The sequence below is a fragment of the Castanea sativa genome, chromosome 6, assembly GCF_040712315.1.
Source record: "Castanea sativa cultivar Marrone di Chiusa Pesio chromosome 6, ASM4071231v1".
NCBI classification, from domain to species: domain Eukaryota; kingdom Viridiplantae; phylum Streptophyta; class Magnoliopsida; order Fagales; family Fagaceae; genus Castanea; species Castanea sativa.
The window spans coordinates 10,902,008-10,921,990 of NC_134018.1; the positions used below are offsets into that span (position 1 = coordinate 10,902,008).

The following is a 19,983-nucleotide window of genomic DNA, read 5'->3' on the forward strand; positions in this document are numbered from 1 at the left end:
AAAGAAGACCAGACCATTTATATTGAAAATTGAAAATGAGCCATGCCGCATTTTCGGTGCTCAAAGTTTTGCACAGTGGAGTACTGGAGTCGGTTCACTGGTTCAGTCTGTTCATTTCCAATGCCGTTGGGAAGTCCAAAGAGTAAAATCTCGGACGGTCATCCAATTCACGCGTAAATATAAATAAACCAATTCATTAGCTCTACCTCCAGCAAACCATAAGCGGAAAATGGCCAATTCATTATCTTGGGACCAAGACACAGTGGTTGATAGAATCAGCAATCTACCCAGCTCTCTGATCTGCCATATCCTTTCTTTCCTAACAACCTAAGAGGCCATCGCCACTAGCATTTTTTCAAGCAGGTGGAAGCCCCTCTGGATTCTCGTCCCAACACTCGACCTCCAAGATGACTGCCGCCAAGAACCCATAAGCTTTACACATATTGTGTACAGAGTTTTGGCTCTACACATAGCGCCATTGCTCCGAAAGTTTAGCCTCACATGGTATTCTTCTTGTAACGCTTTCCATCTTGACGCATGGATCCACACCGCTCTAGCTCGTAATGTAGAACATCTTCGTCTCGAGATATACCTTAATGGCCAAGACGGTTCTGAATATTACAATGGGAGACGTTTCGAGTTGCCCCGTAGCTTTTATTTTTGTAGAACAGTTGTGATTTTGGAATTAATCGGTGGAATTGTGCTTGATCCTCCTCCTTCCTTTCAATTCCCCAGCCTCAAGATTATGACTCTCTGTGAAATTCTTTATAGACCCCACTACTCTTTCTCAATGCTCTTATGTGGCTGCCCGGTCCTCGAAGATTTGTCAGTGATAAGGGACGGTACGGACGGTATGATCAATTTTAATTTAAGTGTACCTACGCTGAAACGGTTAATTATCGCATTTTATACATATGAACGTGACCTTCCTGATTACAAACTTGAGATATATGCCCCAGCTCTTGAGTACTTTGTATTTTATGGTGATTTGCGCAACGTTGTTTTCCTTAAAAAACTAGCCAACTTAGTTGAAGCACATGTAGAGGTTCGTTTAGTTGAATATCTTCAGGAGGATCGGGTTCGTGAATATGAGATATATTATGGAGATAGGGTGTTCAAGCTTGTTAGAGCACTAAACCACGCTAAATTCTTTTCATTATATCCTGGTGACAAAGAGGTTAGGTCCCTCTATCTTCTTCCTCTCCCTTTTTTTTTTTTGGATCGATGAATATTGATAGGACTATATATAGTCCGTTAAAAGTCACATTTTCATGCTCTATTAAATGGAGAAACATTTATTGTGCAGGCTTTGATTTTATTGTGTGATTGAGATGGTGGCTTATATTCTGTTTCAAAAGAAAATTTGGTTTTATTTATTTATTTTATTATCTTTGGAATGCAAGTAAAACTGGTTGTTAGTCTAGGGGCCTGATGATTTGTTTTGTGTGATGAAGTATATGTTGGGAAATTTAAATATACAGGGTTACGGGCTTTTTAGGGGTCTCGTATTTTTTTTATATGCAATTATAGCATTTATTTGTTGATGGTGAAGATTTTTATGGTGGAAGTATCAGGTGTGTGTGTGCGTGTATATATATATATATATACTTTCAAAGCACATAAGTTTTTTTGTGTTGATTTTTTTTTTAATTTTACTAAAATCTTAGGGTAATTATTGAGTACTCACAAAGTGTTATAAATGTGTACTTTTTTTTTTCACATAACTATAGGTCTTACTACTTAAATTTATGGTAGGACTCCCAATTTATGTGAAAGAAGAAAGTACGCATTTATAATAGTTCATGAGAATTCAATAATTTTCCAAAATCCGAAACTTACAATATTTCCTTTTTAATCCTTCTTTGCAGTGCATCGGCTTTGGTTCTATTTTTCCTTCCAGGTTTCAAAAGTTGGCCCGTTTGAACTTTAAAGTTAATAAATCAAACTGGCACGTTTTACAAGCTTTACTGGTAGTGGCTCCTGATTTAGAAGTTCTTGTTCTTGATAAGGTTAATTAGTTACGCTAATCATATGTATGTTGTTAATTAATATTCTCTAAACTTACACTAATGGTCTACTGTGTATGTTTTAACAGCATTTTCATATTAATGAAGACAAGTTATGTTGGACAGAGCCATCGGATGATCCTGCTTATCTGTCTTCGCGCCTTACGACTTTTAAATTTAATGGATTTGAAGGATTGGAACATGAAATGGAATTTGTCAAATATATTATAAACGAGGCAAGATCCTTAAAGACAATCACAATCAATGTTTCTGATAAACAGTTGAAGGAAAGTATACTCGAAGAACTATTAATGTTCTCAAGAATTAACTCAACAACTTGTCTACTAACTGTTGAGTGAGGTATGTAACTAACAGACTGGCAATTATAAAGCAAAATGATGATGCTATCTTCTGGTTTTTGAATTGAGTTAAAATTTGATAATGAAATGTTCAAAACAATCTGCTGTTATTTGCTTCATGCATGAAATTTTGGAATATATGGCTCACTCAATTTGTTGCCTAACCATGGCAATTGAACTGGTAAATTATTGCCCATTTCTAACAAAAGTGTGACCTCAAAAAATTATACTTTGAAATGAACACTTGTTAGTTTTGAAATACTACCATTGTCATGTTGGATGTATTCCTTCCATAATATTAGGATGGTTGATAAGGTAGTGGTTCACAAGTTGCACATAACTTACAGTAAATTTTGAAATATTTCTTCCTATCAAATTTAGTTTTTCCATATCCATATCTTTACGGAAGTTTACTCTTGCAGATATCTCTTTGGTGTAATTGGTGGCAAGTTCGATTGACATGGCCGCTCTCTTACTTGTCAGTACCATGTGCTTGGTTTTGAATGCTTTTTGTATTGTATATGAGGTATGTATGCAGGGACTAGAGTACCATATGTACCCCATAGGAGTTTGATTTTGTAAGATGCACTTCTTGGTGCAGCTGAAATGGTAAAATAAAATCTCAATGTTAAATCTTTTTTGGATTTGCCTTAGTTAATTAGCATTTGTTGTATTTATTAAATACTTGAAAAGCCTATCTTTATTAATGAACTACTTGATTCTTGCGGGAAAAAGTTCTAGGCGATCCATGTTAATTTTATGAATTTGTGTATATATATGGTATTTAGTAGTCAAACCCACAAGTGCTATTCAGTTCGGGACCACGAATTATGAAGTGGAGCTGTGGAGGTCATTGGTTTGTATTTCTCAATCTCCTTTCCTTGTGGCCAGGACTCGCTTTTATCAAAAATACGAAAGAAAGAAAAGAAAGAAATGAAAAAAGAGATGGTATTGAATAGTTCGAAGGAGTAAGGACCCATTTTTAGGCCAAAAATCACTCCCTTGGTGGCTGCTTCTGTTGACATGGAATCTCTCTTTCTTCCCATGACCACGTGCTTGGTTTTGAATGCTTTTTGTATTGTATACGAGGTATGTAGGCAGGGACGAGTATCATATATATATGTACCCCATAGGGATTAGATTTAGTAAGATGCACTTCTTAGTGTAGGTGAAGTGGTTACATAAAATCTCAGAGTTATCTTTGGGGGAGCTTCTGCTTTATTCTAGATTCTTGTGGGAAAAGGTTTTTTGTGATCCATATTTATTTTATGAATCTGTGTATAGATGGTACTTAATCAATCCCAGGTGGTGTCACAATTGCTGCAGGATCACATATTATAGTAAAGCGGAAGTCACTAGTTTGAATGTACCCTTACCCTCTTGGAGCCAAAACCCACTTAAATACAAAACATAGATTGTGCTAATAGTCCTAAGGACCCCTTTTTGGTCTGTTTAAAAACCCGTATCTTGAATGTGTTTTTGGTCTGTTTACCGTATCTTGAATGTGTTTGTATTTTGAATTGGCCTAAGCTTATACACCCAAAGCGTTGATTTTCTTTTGATGTGAAATAGAGTCATCACATCTTGTCAAAATGTACTTTCATGCAAAAACAAAAACCATGAATATATGGATAGGATGCTATCTAGTTCTTATACTTCTTCAATTTTTTGTATTGCTTTATTGATGCTTTTGTTACAGTTCTCTTCGTCTTTTGTCCTTTTGCACTACTACCAGGCCATACAAAACTTTATTATTTATTTGGATCAGGATCTACCTATATGCATTAATGCTTCTTCTCATTTTCCATTTCTTCTTCCTTCTTTAGGAGATTCTCTTGTATTCTCTTTCTACACTTGAGTTTCTTCTAAATATCAATAAAATTTATAATTTCTCAAGGAAATTTTTTTTTTCTTCCTTAGTTTTACTGAAGCCCACACTATATAAATCAGAGTTGATTGTGTGCTTGTGTGTGTATTATGTTGGATTCCTTTGGCTTGCTGCTATAGTGCAACCAATTTATTTGTGTTTTTTTGGATCAAGATCCACTTATAGTTTACCTACCAAACTCTCTAAACGCGAAATCTTATTTTTTAGTTTAAATTTTGTATTGTAAAAGATCTATATATAGTCAAATTTCTACCGTTAAAACTTAACAAATACTTTAAACAACAATATCTATAAGGTATTACTGAATGAAGTAGGGCTTTAAGTGAAATGTACTTTAACATAATGAACCCTAAACATTTATGATGGAAATATGAAGAGTTATAGTTGAGTAACAAAACTTATGGCCAAATTAATATTGTTTCTAGATGTTAGAGATAATGATTAAATTAATGTGACATTATAGAAGTGGTTTGTGTGTGTAAACCAGGGATGACCTAGGATCTTAATTTAGTGGGGGCCGAAGTATAAAGAAAAAAAAAACTTCAAATAAGCATCTGTATATATAGTATTAAAAAATTATAAATACACAAAATTATTGTTTCTAAATACATTAAGATGCAATCATTTACCAATAAAGACAAAAACAAAAACAAAATAATGTTTTTTTAATACTAAGTTGGTTAGGATTTTTATTATTTTTTATTTTTGTTGAAGTTAAAGCATTTACAAAGGTGGTGTTAAAAATTTTAGCTTTTACCACCTCAAAAAACTATTTCGTCTATTTTATTACCTCACTTTACAATACACCTAATATCAAATGTTATATTTTTTATATCACTTCATTTAAAATAATATAAACAACTCATTAAAATAAAAAAAAGAAGAGAGAGAACTTGAGTTTTTTAATTAAAGGAAGATATATAATTTTAATAAAATATTTTATTTTATTTTTAACAACATGCTATAGTCAACTGATATTTATACCAATTTATTATAGTCGTAATAAATTTAACTTTAATTTCTCCAATAACACATGATTTTTTAGTTCTTTGGTTATAAAATAGTATTTTTGCTAAAATACAATTATCATTGTGAATGTTTTTATTGTTTTTGTTAAGTTTTTGGGTTACATAGTTACTCTTTGAATTATGTTAGCTAAGCTGATTGGGGAGAAGGGAGGCCTAAGGTTTTGGAAGAGGGTCCCAACTACAAAAATGAAATATATAATAATTAAAAAAATTGGACCCGGGGGGGCTCGGGTCCCCTTGGGCCCCCACCTAGGTCCATCTATAGTGTAAACAATCAATCAATAATTAAAAAATATATATATATATATATGTATGTATGTATTTCTAAAAGTTGAATCATAGCATTTATTGTTGCTACGCTCCTATTAAACCACTTCATCCTTCACGTCATTGCCACATCACTATTGTTTGTTATATTTATTTTTGGGCAAAACTTAGGTACAGTTGCTTAGATCTAGTACATTAGGTTCCATACTTAAAATTTTGACACCTGTCCAATTTAACAACTAAGCAAACGGTGTTAAAACTAACCTTTCTTTTTCTTTTTTTCCATCTTCCTTTCTTTTTCCTGTGCTGCAAAACCCAAAAAAAGAAAAGAAAAGGAAATCTCATATCCCTCACTCTCTCTCTCGGTGTGTCTGTGTGTGTGTGTATGTAAGTGTGTCTCTTTCCTTTCTTCTTTTTAGATCCTTCTCTTCCAAACCCAAAACCCAAAAAAAGAAAAAAAGAAAATCTCATGTCTCTCTCTCTCTCAGTGTGTGTGTGTGTAAGTGTATCTCTTTCCTTTCTTCTTTTCTGATCTATGCTTCCTTTCTTCTTTTCTGATCTATGATTCTCTCTCTCTCTCTCTCTCTCTCTCTCTCTCTCTCAGTGTGTGTATGTATATGTATTTGTTTCCTTTCTTCTTTTTTGATCTATGATTCTTTCTCTCTCTCTCTCTGGACAAATTAATGAAAGAGGCTGTGATGATGACTTTGTTGATGTTAAGAGTGTGGAAGTTTCGGGTATAGCTGAAAAGGATCCGTTTTTTGGTTTGAAACCCAATAGATCTAGCTTTTATTTTTTAATTTTTCCTGTTTGGTTACTGAGAAAATGAGGGAGAAGAGTCCATTTTTTGGTTTAAAACTCAGTAGATATGGCTTTTATTTTTTGATCTTTCTTGTTTGGTTACTAAGAAAATGAAGAAGGGTATGTTTTTTGGTTTGAAACCCAGTAGATTTGGCTTTTATTTTTGGATTTTTTGATCTTTGCTGTTTGGTTCTACATTTTTTGGTTTGATTTTCTCTTGTAGTTGCAGTACAGGAAAAAAAAGAAGAAGGAAAAACAAAATTTAGTTTTAACGCCGTTTGTTTATGTTGTTAAAATTGACAGGTGGCAAAATATTAAGTAGTGAACCTAATATACAGTACGTAAGCAACTGTTCCTAAGTTTTGCCTTTTATTTTTTACCTTTAATTTTTTTGACAATATTAAATATATAAATACATTGACTTTACAAATTCATCTTAGGCAATTTTAACTTTACATATTCACCTATTTTAATTTTGATGTTATAACTAAGTATATTCTATACATATTCCTTCTAGACAGTTTTAACTTTACATATAATTTTGTCCATTTATCTTCCTTTATTTTGACTTTTCTTATTCTCATCTTCTTACTATAAATTTGTCACCCTCTTCCATTTTATGCATATTTTTCTCACACAAAAAGGTTATTTCTCGCCCTCTCTCTCTCTCTCTCTCTCTTTTCATTTTTTGTTGGATTTTTGTTGAGGTTTGTACTCCCATTGTCTTATTATTGACTAATATATATGTGTTACTTGATGCAAGTATTTTTTTTTTATCATTTTATTTACAACACAAAATAGTTTTAATGTTGTTGACTAGGTTTAAGGAAAAATCATATTATAATATGTCCACATTTTATGTTGTTGTCAAGTTTTACTTTATTTGGAAAACAGCAAGATAGTTTGGACAATACGATGAAAAATAGTTAATGCAGTTGAAAAAGATGGTATTTGTGCAGTTTTCTTTCATTATTTGTAAATATTTTGTTTAACAAATTAGCAACAAATTATTATGTCTTAATTATATGATATTTTTAGATGCTTGCGTAATTGTTTAAAGCATTTACGAATATTTTGTATTGCTCATATTCCTTATCTCATTTGTGTATTCTTTGAGATTTTTAAGAAAAAAAAATTCAATTTTGTGTTTAAAATTATTTATTTATCTACTCATTTTTCATATGTTAGATTAGGTGTTTGATTAGATTATGATAGTATTAACACAATACTTCTTATTTTTACAACAAAATTTCTCTAAATTTTTGGCCCCTTTGTACTCTTGGTTACAATCATTATATATAAAGTTATAACTAACACTTTTTTTCTTGGGAATAATGACATAATTCTATTGTGTCACTTCAAAATCTTACTAAAAATTTTGAATTTGATTATGAATTGGATATTTGGCTTGATCACATCACATTTGAAATGTTTTACATATTCGGAAGAAGAAGTTTGACTTTGATGTGATTTTTATTTTTCCCTTTCTTTTTTTGAATTGTAGTTTTTGTTTATTTTTTTATACATTTGTTGGTGTTTTTGATTGTATGGTAGATACAATTGGATTTGAAAAAGTTTTTTTAAAACTAAAAATTTTTTTTTTCCAAATTTTATATACTTTTTAATGATACACAAAATATTATAAATAATTTTTATTAAAAAATTAATATTTTTGCTATCTTATAAATTCTTGAGAAAAATTTTATTGTTTTTATTTTTGTACGACAAAAATTATATATATATATATATATATATATATTACATTTGTGATTGTCCCTATAATAAATGAAAATTTGATTATGGAATACACTATTATTTATTAAATTAGTCCAAACTACAAAAAATAAATTTAATGAGATCATCTTAAAAATATTATCACGCGCAACGCACAAGTTCGCGACTAGTATATATAGAGCATGAGGTCATGTCAAGTGACACTCTAATTTTGCATTTAGTTTTTTTTTTTACCTCTTTTCTTAAGTTTTTTTTACTGTTACCCAAAAGTTCACATTAACTTATTTTACTGTTATCTCATTAATGTCTCATTAATTGACTAAACTTGCATCACATTTTTATCTGTTTTTCATGTCTTTTAACATACTCACCGATTTAGTATTTTAAAAAAAGTAAAAAAATTTAAATAAAATTAAGGACTAATAGTAATAACTAACCAGATAAGACCTTGAAGAGAGATAGACCATCAAGACGCTGAAATCCCTATGGGTAATTTTTTTTTCTTTTTAAAATTAACGATTTAAATATGATTTAGGTTTGGGTAATTTGGTTGGATAGTTTTTGTTTTAAGTCTATAAGTAGAGAGAATATTTGGTGCGCAATTTAACCATATTCTACCATGGTTTAATTTTAAATCTTCTATAAAATACATACATACACACTTGCCCACATCATGTTTTAATGTCACACTATTGATGAGTAGAAGATGGTGAGAGATTTGGACATACTTTCATTTCATGGTATAAAATATATATGTGAACACAACACAAATTAGTTGATTTTCATGTGGTCCCGTTACTCTTTTGCATTTATCTTTGGTTTCATGATTTTTTTTTAAAAAATTAATCTTATCTTGAGAAGGCTACAAATATTTAGTGAAACTACTAAACTAATTTTGAATATCTCAAAATGTATATGTTTTTTTACTCTAATTTAGTTTACTTTTTTCTTTATAATATATGTACAATATTATTCAAAACCATCTTACATAAAAAAAAAAAAAAAAATTATCTATGCATCATATGGACAACTTACTAATTTTGTATGAAAAGTGCTACCTATTTTATTTTAAAAATATGTAAATTCATTGTTTTTAATGATATTTTTGATATAAATTCATCCTTGAATTAAAAAATAATTCAATTAATAGCCAATGGGTTAATTAATTAATTAATCAATATTATTTCTATTGTTTATATACTATTTAATTGTTTATAAATATTATTAATTAATAATAAGTAGATTGATTTTTTTTTCTTTCTTTGATATTGAGGAATAAAGTTTTTTTTTTTTTTTTTACTTTTTACTTGGATTTCTTTTTATTGATTCGAAACCTAATTTGGTTTATTTAATAACAATTAATTCTTTTATTATTTTTACCTTTAAAAAAATTATTTTATTATTTTATTACTGATGTTGTCTTTAACTGTACTTTGATCTATCTTAACAAACTGTTAGAGCATTCATATCAATGAATGTAAAATAGAAAAAGTGCCCCATTTTGCAAATTCAATCCCAAAATTATTCCACATCAGTCAAGCTATAATTTTGCAAATTTACACAATTGTTACAGTAACCTTATAAATATGCACCATTATTGTAGCTTTCTATCTCAATATTTCTATATTTTCTCTCTCTCACATCTACTGCTCTCATTAGACCCTCTCTTACTCTTGTGCTCTCATTACTCTCTCTCGCCTTATTGTTTTTCCCATAGATCCTTTGCAACTCAGCTGCACCACCTATATCCAAACACAAATCCCATCCACCCACAACCACCAAAACTTGTTACAAACAACAGAAATTCAACCCAAAATACAAATCCAAAATCGATGAAAAATTAAACCATTAAAGGAAAACCCATAATTCGAACCCAAAATCAAAATCAAAATCAAAACCAAAACCAAAACCAATGGAGAAAGAGAGGAAAAGGAGAGATCTGAGAAGAGAAAGAGAGCTAAGATAATAGAAATCTAAGAGGAGAAAGAGAGATTTGAGATCGGATAGAAGAAAGAGAGCTAAGAAATTGAGAGGAGAATAAGAGGATTTGAGGAGAAGGAGAAGAGAGTCCTAATTAATCGTGAGAGAAAAGGAGGACAAAAGTAATATTAAAAAAAGAATAAATATGAGTATTTAAATAAGGTGTTTTGTAAAAATAGATTTGTAAAATAGAAAAAATAGGGTTTTATATTAAAATATATAGAAAAATTTAGACAAATTAACATGAATGCTATTAGTCACTAGTTAAAGATCCGTGCGTTGCATGATTTTATCATAATCTTATAATATAAATATTTTATTTGAAAAGCAATAACAAAATAAATGATTATTATAAAGAAATGAATAATGAGTTTTTAATTGCTACGCCACATGGTCTATGCATGCATCATAAGTTGAGCTACTGCTTCATATGTATCAAGGTTTGTATCTTTATTTGGAATTTCTACCGATGGTGAAGCAAAATCAAAATATGTGCACGGAGAAATCCTCTTTTTAGAAATTCAATAGTGTACAAAACTATATAGAACAAACAATATATTTTTAATTATTTGTAAATAAAAATATTATTTGTGGATGTATTTTTTAATATAATTGCTATAATTAACATGTAATCATGCAAAAATTGTCATTTTAAAATTTGAAGGCTTTTTATTTGATAATATTTTGTTTTTCATCATACCTGTAAGGCTACATCTCCCAAACTACTTTGAAGACTCTAGTCTTGATCGATGTTTGGTATGTCTTTAGGGTTTTTGCTGGGTATTTCACGTCTTTGCAAATTTGCAACAGCATTAGCATCTTGGTTTATTGAAGTATTCATCAAGAAGATTAATTTTACTTGGAAAAAAATTTATTTAAAAATAAATGTGTACAATTGAAGCAGATCGATACAAATTTATTTTGTAAAATAAATATATGACTATATTGTTTACCTTTAATTGTTCATTGCTTACATGATCTATTTGCAAGAATAGTGTTTCTTTGTCTTTTGTTGGCTGAATCTACAGAATTTGATAGTCATAAATTTAACGGTATGCATATTTGAAAGACAAATCAAGTGCATGTAAAGTTAAAAAAAAAAAAAACAAAAAAGACTTGCCTGAGAAACCACTTCTTGGAGAGAGAGTGAAAGTGTTTTTTTTTTTTTTTTTTTTTTCTTTTTCAAACCTAGAGAGATACATCGTTTGAAAAAAAAATCAATATATAATAGCTAAAACATTAATATTTACAAGCGGTATTTGATGCAAATAGTGTTTCAATTGTAATCAAATTATCTTTCTTTTCTTTTATGTGTATTCTCCTTTTTGTTTAGGTGTCTTAGGCTTTATCAAATTAGCTTTGTTGATCTTTGTAATTCATTTTAATTAGAAGTTTTTGTATTCATGCTTTATCTAATTAGTTTTGGAGGTAGTATTTGACTCGGATTAGTATTTCAATTATGATCAAATTCAAGTAAGATGTAGTGATATACATGGGGCTTAATATTTATTTATTTATTGATTTTATCTATAAATTTCTTGCAATTTGGGGCAGCCAACTTTTTTTTTTTAATTAAGTTTTTTTTTTTCAACTTGAATGTGTACATGTTGCTTTTTCTTTTTTTAATGAAGATTTTTTATTATAAAAGATTAGATGAAGAATTTGAATTGTAATCAAATTAAGATAGAGTTTGGATTGTAATCAAATTATGAATTTTATCAACTTAAAAATTGTAAGAAAATTTAAAATTATGATTTTTATCCACTTAGAAATAATAGGAGAAGAAAAATATATCTATTTTAAAAAAAATTTACAAAAATTTCTACAATTTGATGTAGCTATTTGGTACAATCACGATGTTTAAGCTCAATTTTTATTATATAGTATATGATATAAAGAGTTTTTGCCATTGAGACGACGGTCCAAAAGAAAATTTGTTAAAAAGCTTAGAGACCATTTTGAAACTTAATAATGTTTCAAAAAAAAAAAAAAAACTAATAAAAAAAATATAGTTTTATTAATCAGATTCATAAAGGAGGGAACATTTAATACGCTACATATATAAATTCATTCTTACTATCGGGAAAGACTAGTCCAGCAAACCCTAAGCTTGTTGCAAAGCGTTCGATGGCCAACTCAGATTCGGATACTCAATCGGAGTCAAAACGCAGGAGACTGGAGCGCTCTCTGCACAAAGACACTGTGGTTGACAGTAGTGACAGGATCAGCAATCTACCGGACTCTCTTCTCTGCCACATCCTTTCTTTCCTTCCAACCAAAGAAGCCGTAGCCACAACCATTTTGTCAAACAGGTGGAAGCCGCTCTGGACTCTCGTCCCAACACTCGACTTCGAAGATAGGTGCTGCAAACCCATAAGCTTTACGTATATTGTGTACAGAGTATTGGCTCTACACATAGCGCCGTCGCTCCGAAGTTTTCGGCTCACATGGTATTCTCCTTGTAGCTCTTTCCATCTCGACACTTGGATCCACGTCGCTCTAGCCCGTAATGTCCAACAACTCCATCTCGAGATTTACCTTGATGGCCGCCAAGACGATAGTCATGTTTACGGGGGGAAACTTTTCTGGTTGCCCAGTGGCATATTCACTTGCAAAACAGTTGTGGTTCTCGAATTAAGCGGCGGAATTGTTCTCAATCCTCCTCCATCCTTTCAATTCGCAAGCCTCAAGATTCTGCGTCTGTCCAAAATTAGATATGGATCGACGAACAATATCTCGACCCTTTTATCTGGCTGCCCAGTCCTCGAAGACTTGTCAGTGGTAAGAGAATGTAAGGACAATGTGATCAGTTTTGAAATAAATGTACATACCCTGAAACGCTTACATATTGAATTTAAATCATATAAACCCGAACGTCCTGATTACAATATCGAGATACACACCCCAGCTCTCGAGTACTTTCGATTTTCTGGCCATTTGAGCAACATCGTTTTCCATGAAAAACTAGCCCATTTGATTGAAGCACGTGTCGATATTTATGCTCTTGAGGATTGGACTCGTGTATATGAGATATATTATGGAGACAGGATATTCAAGCTTCTTAGAGCACTAAACAATGCTAAGTTCCTTTCATTGTTTCCTGGTGACAAAGAGGTAAGACCCCTTTTTATATTTTATCTTGTTTTGGATTAAAGCTTAAATTTTTTTTCATTTTTGATCTTGTGGCGCAGTGCATAGCCTTTGGTTCTATTTATCCTTCCATGTTCCAAAATTTGGTCCGATTGAACTTTAAAGTTACTCCATCTAACTGGCACGTGTTACTAGCCTTGCTCCTAGTGGCTCCTAATTTGGAAGTTCTTGTTGTTAATAAGGTAAGTTTAAGATAATCAGAAGATGATATTGTTAATTAATGTTCCCTAGATTTACACTTATGATCTACTGTCCTGTGTATCTTGTCATTAGGATTATGATAATGAAAATCAGTTATGCTGGATGGAGCTACCGGATGCTCCTGGTTGTCTGTCATCAGGTCTTACAACTTTTAATTTTGATGGATTTGAAAATTTGGAACATGAAGTCAAATTTATAAAGTATATTTTAAAGGAGGCAAGAGCCTTGAACACAATGACAATCAAAATTCCCGCTAAACTTTCGAAGGAAGATGTTTTTGAGACCCTATCAATGTTCCCAGGGCTCTCAACAACATGTCTAATTACAACTAGTTTTGAAGGTATGTTGCAAATATTTTATCTCTATAATGTAACCTCTTTATGTGGTAAAGTGACATTACTATTTTGTGGTTGTTATTTGGGTGAGATTGTTTTATAGAAGTTCCCTGGGTTTGTGACAACTAATATGCAGAACGTCCATTTGACCTTCATAAGATACGTGTAGCTGGTTTTTGAATCAGGCCAACATTTTCATAATGGAATTTTCATAAATAAGCTTTTGCTACCACATATACCTGGAATTATTGAATCTGGATCAATCAATCTGTTGCCTAATTATGACAATTAAAATGGTAAAATAATTTTTGTTTCTATCAAAACTGTGACCTCGAAACTTATATTTTGGAAGAAACAATTGTAAGTTCTGAAATACTACCTTTTAGCTTTACTTCAAATGACACTTAGTCCTTACTCAATAATAGGATGGAGGGTATGGTCATTAGTTCAAGATTCACAAGATAAATGTCTGACTTACCAATATAAAATAAAAATTGAAATACACTTTCCCTATCAAATTTTTTTTTTCTATATTTATTTACGCATATTTGTACTCTTGCAGATAACTCTTTGGAGTAGTTGGTGGCAACTTCATTATGTGTCTTGACCATGAGCTGGGTTATATATAGTATGATGCACTTCTTGGTGTAGATGAAATGGTAAAGTAAGATTTCAAAGTTAAATCTTTTTGGGAGCTTTTGCTTTATTACTGGTTGTATTTATTATATACTTGCAGCCATTTGTGTATTAATGAACTTCTAGATTCTTGCAAGTAAAAGTGCTTTGCGATTCATGTTTCGTTCATGAATTCGTGTATATGGATGGTTTTTAGTAGTCAATCCCAAGTGGTAGCACAATTGGCTAGGGACAATGCCTCATAAAGTGGAAGTCACTAGTTTGAATTTCCTCCTCCCCCTTCCCCAAGGCCAAAACTCACTAATAAAAAAAAAAAGAAAAAGATGGGTACTTAGTAGTGGTAAGGACCCGTTTTTGGGCTGTTTAAACACCCGTATCTTAATTCTTAAATGTTTTTATATTTTGACTAGGAAGCTTCTAGACCCTAAAAGTTGTAGTTCTTCTAATGTCAATGTGTTCGTATTCTGATATGCTTACATAGTATATGGAGAACTTGTTAGTTCATATCTCTAACTGGGGATTTAAATCCTGTCAACATGTATGTTACTGCCAAAAAAAACAAAAAAAAACCAGGAATAGACAATTTTCCCATCTATCTCATTCTTATACTTTCTTCTTCATTTTTTTGATTTGCTTTTATTACTGTTTTTGCTACTGTTATTTTTGTCTTTTGTCCTCCTTTTGCACCAGAAAATAGGACAAACAAAAATTTATTATTTCATTCTTAAAAAATAAAACCCAAAAATTTATGATTTCTTTAGATTAGGATCTATCTATATTCATTAATGCTTCTCATAATCTCATCTCAACTTCCATTTCTTTATTAGTTTCTTTAGGAGATTATCTAGTATGCTCATTATCAATAAGATTTCCTCCTCAGTTCCTTCTCATCCCACACCATATAAAAGAGTGTATGCTTGTCTGTTATGTTGAGTTGCTTTGGCTTTCTGCTGTAACGCAACCAATTGCTTTGGATCAAGATCCACTTGTAGGCATTAATGTTTCTTCTCTGGGTTGTTCTAAAGTTCTACCTTCTGATGCAATATCAAAACCTCCTTCACTTTGAATATAAATGTTGTCCTAAGGATTCATGTCTACCAAATGTAAGTTGGCCTTATCAGAACCAACTTTCATCGTTTGCTTACCCTGCAACTCCATTCTAGAAGTGTAATTCTTGGCTGTTTTGTGACTACTTATCATTGAATGGGGTAGCCTCTCTTCCAGTGGTCATTTATGTTCAACAGATCAGTCTTTTATTCTTGTTTTTAAGCTATGGTCCTACTCAGTGGTCTTAATACTTACAACAGTACGTTGTTTTCTTACCATGGGAGGTGTTATTTGATCTAGAGCTCATTGGCTTCAACGCATCAGACAAACAAAATACTTGATTTTCTTATGGTGGCATGGATTGACCAATCTGTATTTCTCTCCCTGATTTTAGTGTATGTTTGGAAACAACTGATTTAGCTAAAATTTGCTGAAAATTTTTTGTTGAAAGTGTGCCAAAAAACTAGCTTATCATAGCCAAGAGCAAGGACTGTCTACAAGAAATTTCAACTTGTCATCGTCAGGAGCTAGCTTATCCTCCCATATATTAATTGAGCTCCCAGTGCCAATTTAAAAACAAGCAAACTTCTTTATGAGGTTCCTGGAACTTAAATTCCTTTCAACAGCCAAGAGCTAGGGTTGGGCTTCGGGGCTTTGAGGAAGGAATGGCTCGTAAGTATTTGGATCTCCTCATCTTCACCCATTCTTTGCTATTTTCTTCTGCAAGCATTCAGGCTAATTTTTCTATGAGAGCTTGATTAAAATCCACTGCTATCTTGAGACCATGACCCCCAACACGTTTCAATTTGCATAAAGAATCCCGAAATTCCATACAACATTTCTTTTCTATCCCATCTGATCCAAATAAAATTTCTTTTAGAAACATCAATGTTAGAGCAAAGATAAGATAACCCTGGAATACATAAAAATGGAAACAACTACAGATTTGGCAAAGGTAACCCTGCCAGCATTTGAAAGAACTTTTGTTTTCCATCCTTGTGTTTTGGAATTGATTTTCTCAACAATATTAGCAACAGAATGCTTTTTATTTCTGTTCAAAATCAAAATTTAAAGAGAAAGAAAACAGTTTGGGAAAATTGTAGTGAGTAGAAGTAGGATAAGAGAATGAGAGAGAACACCAAGGTTATGTGGTTCAGTCTACATTAACTGGATAAGCTCTTGAGAACTACATTGTTACTGTTAGCAATATTATCAATGTGTATTGTACAATAAAACCTAATAGGGTATATCTGGAGACTACATGTACTAGGGTTAGGACTTAGGAGTACATGGACTTATCATATAATTGGACCTCTTGGTCCATTACACATTATTATCTAAATATCCAATAGTTTTAATAGTTTTATTGGAAACCCGAGGAAGATTGTTGCTTAGGTTGCTATTGAAGAAGATTGAAGATTTGGATGACATAATTCTATACAAACTCAGGTACTCCATGATTGACATCAGCCCATTAAGATTTGCTCTTTGAAATAGCTGAGAAAATATTTCAGTATGATGAAAATAATGGAGAGAGGGTCTCCCCGCCTTAGGCCTGTGTGGGGTTGAGAGAGACCAATTGAGCCTCAACTAAGCAATAAGGAAAAAAGAGGAAGTTGTACTACACATAATCATAACATTTCATAACTTCAAAAAGAAAAATCAGATACCATTCATTGGAAATTTTAGGGTCTATTTGATAAGAGGATTTAAATATAATTTTGGCGTAAATACAATTTTAGTCTTTACATTCTGACCCGATTTCTATTTTGATCCCTACATTTTATTTTTACCACTTTTAGTCCTTAAACCAATTAACGCGTGACATTTAAGCCCTTACCGCCACCCAACTAATAGAAAATGCTGACGTGGCAAACAGAGTATACTGTTGGTCTGACATGGTCAATAAAATAATATTTAAAAATGCCACGTCAGCATAAAATAATAATTAAAAAAGACACGTCAGCATCCACTAATCTTTTGATTTTTTAAAATTAATTTATCAATTAAAACAAAATGAAAAATGAAAAAAAAAAAATTAGAACCCAAAATTAGGCGTAAACGCATCTAATTTTTTTTTTATAAATTAATCAATCAAATTCAACAAATTAAAAAGACAACAACAGAATTAAAATTCAATACATAAATTTAGATTTGGGCTGATCTTCAACAAGAGCACAATGAACACAAACCCAGATTTAAATAGAAGAATCACACACCTAAATCTAAACCAAACCTTATGAACCAGTCTTACCACCGTCCTCGTCTTGAAATCCAACACCATGAAAACCTTACAAGTCTTAGTAACGCAAACAACGCCGTTTCCCCAAAACATGCACTCAACCACATTCTCGTTGAAGTAATCTTGCCTTAGAATTGAGAGATTAGGCTCGATCAACTCCGCGTGAATGTTGTAGCGATAAATAGTGCCGACTTGAATGATATAGACCAAAGTATGATTGTCACTCCACGACAAACCGATCAAGCGACGACCGAGGTTCTTCCAAACGGCGTCGGAGAGGGAAACGCCGGCAGAGTTGAAGAGGCGGAGCTTTCGGAGCGCGGACTTGGAGTAGAGCTAGACGATCTTGGAATCGTTGTGGATGAGAGCGACCGGACCGCCAAATGGGGCGTAGGCGACTTTGTGGCGGCTGAGATCAATGTGCTTGCGTTTGATTGGAGAGGTATGGTTCATGAGACTTTCCTTTTGCATTGTGCTGTGTCTGGGTTTTTGGGGTTAGTGTATTCTAGATTCTAATTTTGTTTTGTTTTTTTTTTAATTTTGTTTAAATTGATAAATTAATTTAAAAAAAAATCAAAAGATTAGTGTATGCTGACGTGTGTTTTTTAATTATTATTTTATGCTGACGTGGCATTTTAAAATATTATTTTATTGGCCATGTCAGTCCAACAGTAAACTCTGTTTGTCATGTCAGCATTTTCTGTTATTTGGGTGACAGTAAGGACTTAAATGTTACGCGTTAATTGGTTTAGGGACTAAAAGTGGTAAAAATAAAAATGTAGGGACCAAAATAGAAATCGGGTCAAAATGTAGGGACTAAAAATGCATTAATGCCTATAATTTTTTGCTTTTCTAACCATAAAAACTAGTAAGTCCCACATTTGAATCTATTGTTTGGTTAATGTTCTTTAAATAGTTTTTAGAAAATTGTATTTTATTTTCCTTGTTGGCACAATTGTTACCAGGCTCGATTTAGTTGAACTCTTGATGACACTTGGTTTGGGGTACTACGTGGTATTCAATGACTCACAATTTTGCTATTATATTTTGCCCACAAAGTTTTTAAAAAACCAAGTAGATCATTTAGTGTGATGTGAGAATAAAAATCAAACTAATGTGGGGTTTATACTTTATATAGGCTGCATAAGAAGTTTCTCAGTTGCTTTAATTCTCAAATGTCTTTTAAGAAATGTTTGAAGCGAACAGAAAAATATGAATATTTTTTTCCGGATATGTAATTATTTACATTATTCATTCAAGAGGTTGGGTTTAATTTGTCTATTCACAAAATTTTGCTATGATTAGTTTATCTATCTTATCTTATGTACTTTTCTTGCCTGGTGGTGTGATGAGATATATGCATTTGGGGGAGCACAAACCACCATTACATGATCGTACAAACTCGATTATAAATTTCATTTAGCAAACATTAATATCAAAGTTTCTCCTTTGTTGGCTACACTTTATCGTTATCCCTAACAACTTATGTGAGTTTCACTTGAACTTTTATATATATATATATATATATATATATATATATATGCACAATTTTAAATTAAATTAGTTTGCGTGCTTAGAGGCTTTTCAAAATTTTTTTCTTCTAAAGGTTAGTTTCTTACATTCATCATAATTCGGGGTTTTTACATTTCCTAATAAAAAAAATACTTTCAAGTGTGATGAGATTTATATACAAAAAAAATTATTTCACCTACATGAGGAAGAGTTTTTTTTTTTTTTTTATAGGAAGAGATAAGATTTTGTGTGTGTGTGTGTGTAACCGTATATTAAAAGACTGTAAATAAAGAATTGTAAGACAATTAAGCTCAATTTTTTAAAAAACAATTGAGGAAAAACTCAATTATAGAGATACCAAAAAAAAAAAAAGAAGAAGTAGAAGAAGAATATTAAAATATTTTTTTAAAAATCAAATGGTATAGATTTTTTTTAAATGGGAGGAAGATATATATATATATATATATATATATATATATTGTAGGGACATTGGGCCCAGTAATCTACAAAGGATGGTCCAACAAAGTCTCTTGGGCTAAAAACTCAATCCGAGAACGTCAAATGATCTATGAGTACATGAATGTACCTCATAAAGAAAATGCCAAGTAAAGATGTGATAAACGAGTGAACAATGATGTCCGAGGAAGAGATTAGTCCTCGGACATTAAAGCCGAGGTCATAGGAAGAGAAGTTTAATATCCCCAGGCTATGTTATAAAAAATCCTATGGCTACGGGAAGACATGGTACACGTAGAGGACAATAGAAAGAGCGGTAGAATATCTAAGGTAAAGCTGCT

The 19,983-nt window shown here is 31.6% G+C and overlaps 1 protein-coding gene and 1 pseudogene across 1 annotated transcript; both read left to right on the forward strand.

The window, feature by feature from the left end:
* The first annotated feature begins 229 nt into the window (after window positions 1-229).
* LOC142639429 (F-box/FBD/LRR-repeat protein At4g26340-like) lies at window positions 230-2,365 on the forward strand (annotated as a pseudogene).
* A 9,765-nt stretch (window positions 2,366-12,130) lies between these two features.
* Window positions 12,131-14,553, forward strand: LOC142638705 (F-box/FBD/LRR-repeat protein At4g26340-like). The gene is made up of 4 exons (XM_075812766.1): window positions 12,131-13,177; window positions 13,255-13,395; window positions 13,487-13,754; window positions 14,312-14,553. Exons 1-4 carry the CDS (start codon window positions 12,191-12,193, stop codon window positions 14,326-14,328), a joined length of 1,413 nt encoding a protein of 470 aa, XP_075668881.1. The 5' UTR covers window positions 12,131-12,190; the 3' UTR covers window positions 14,329-14,553.
* The last annotated feature ends 5,430 nt before the right edge of the window (window positions 14,554-19,983 follow it).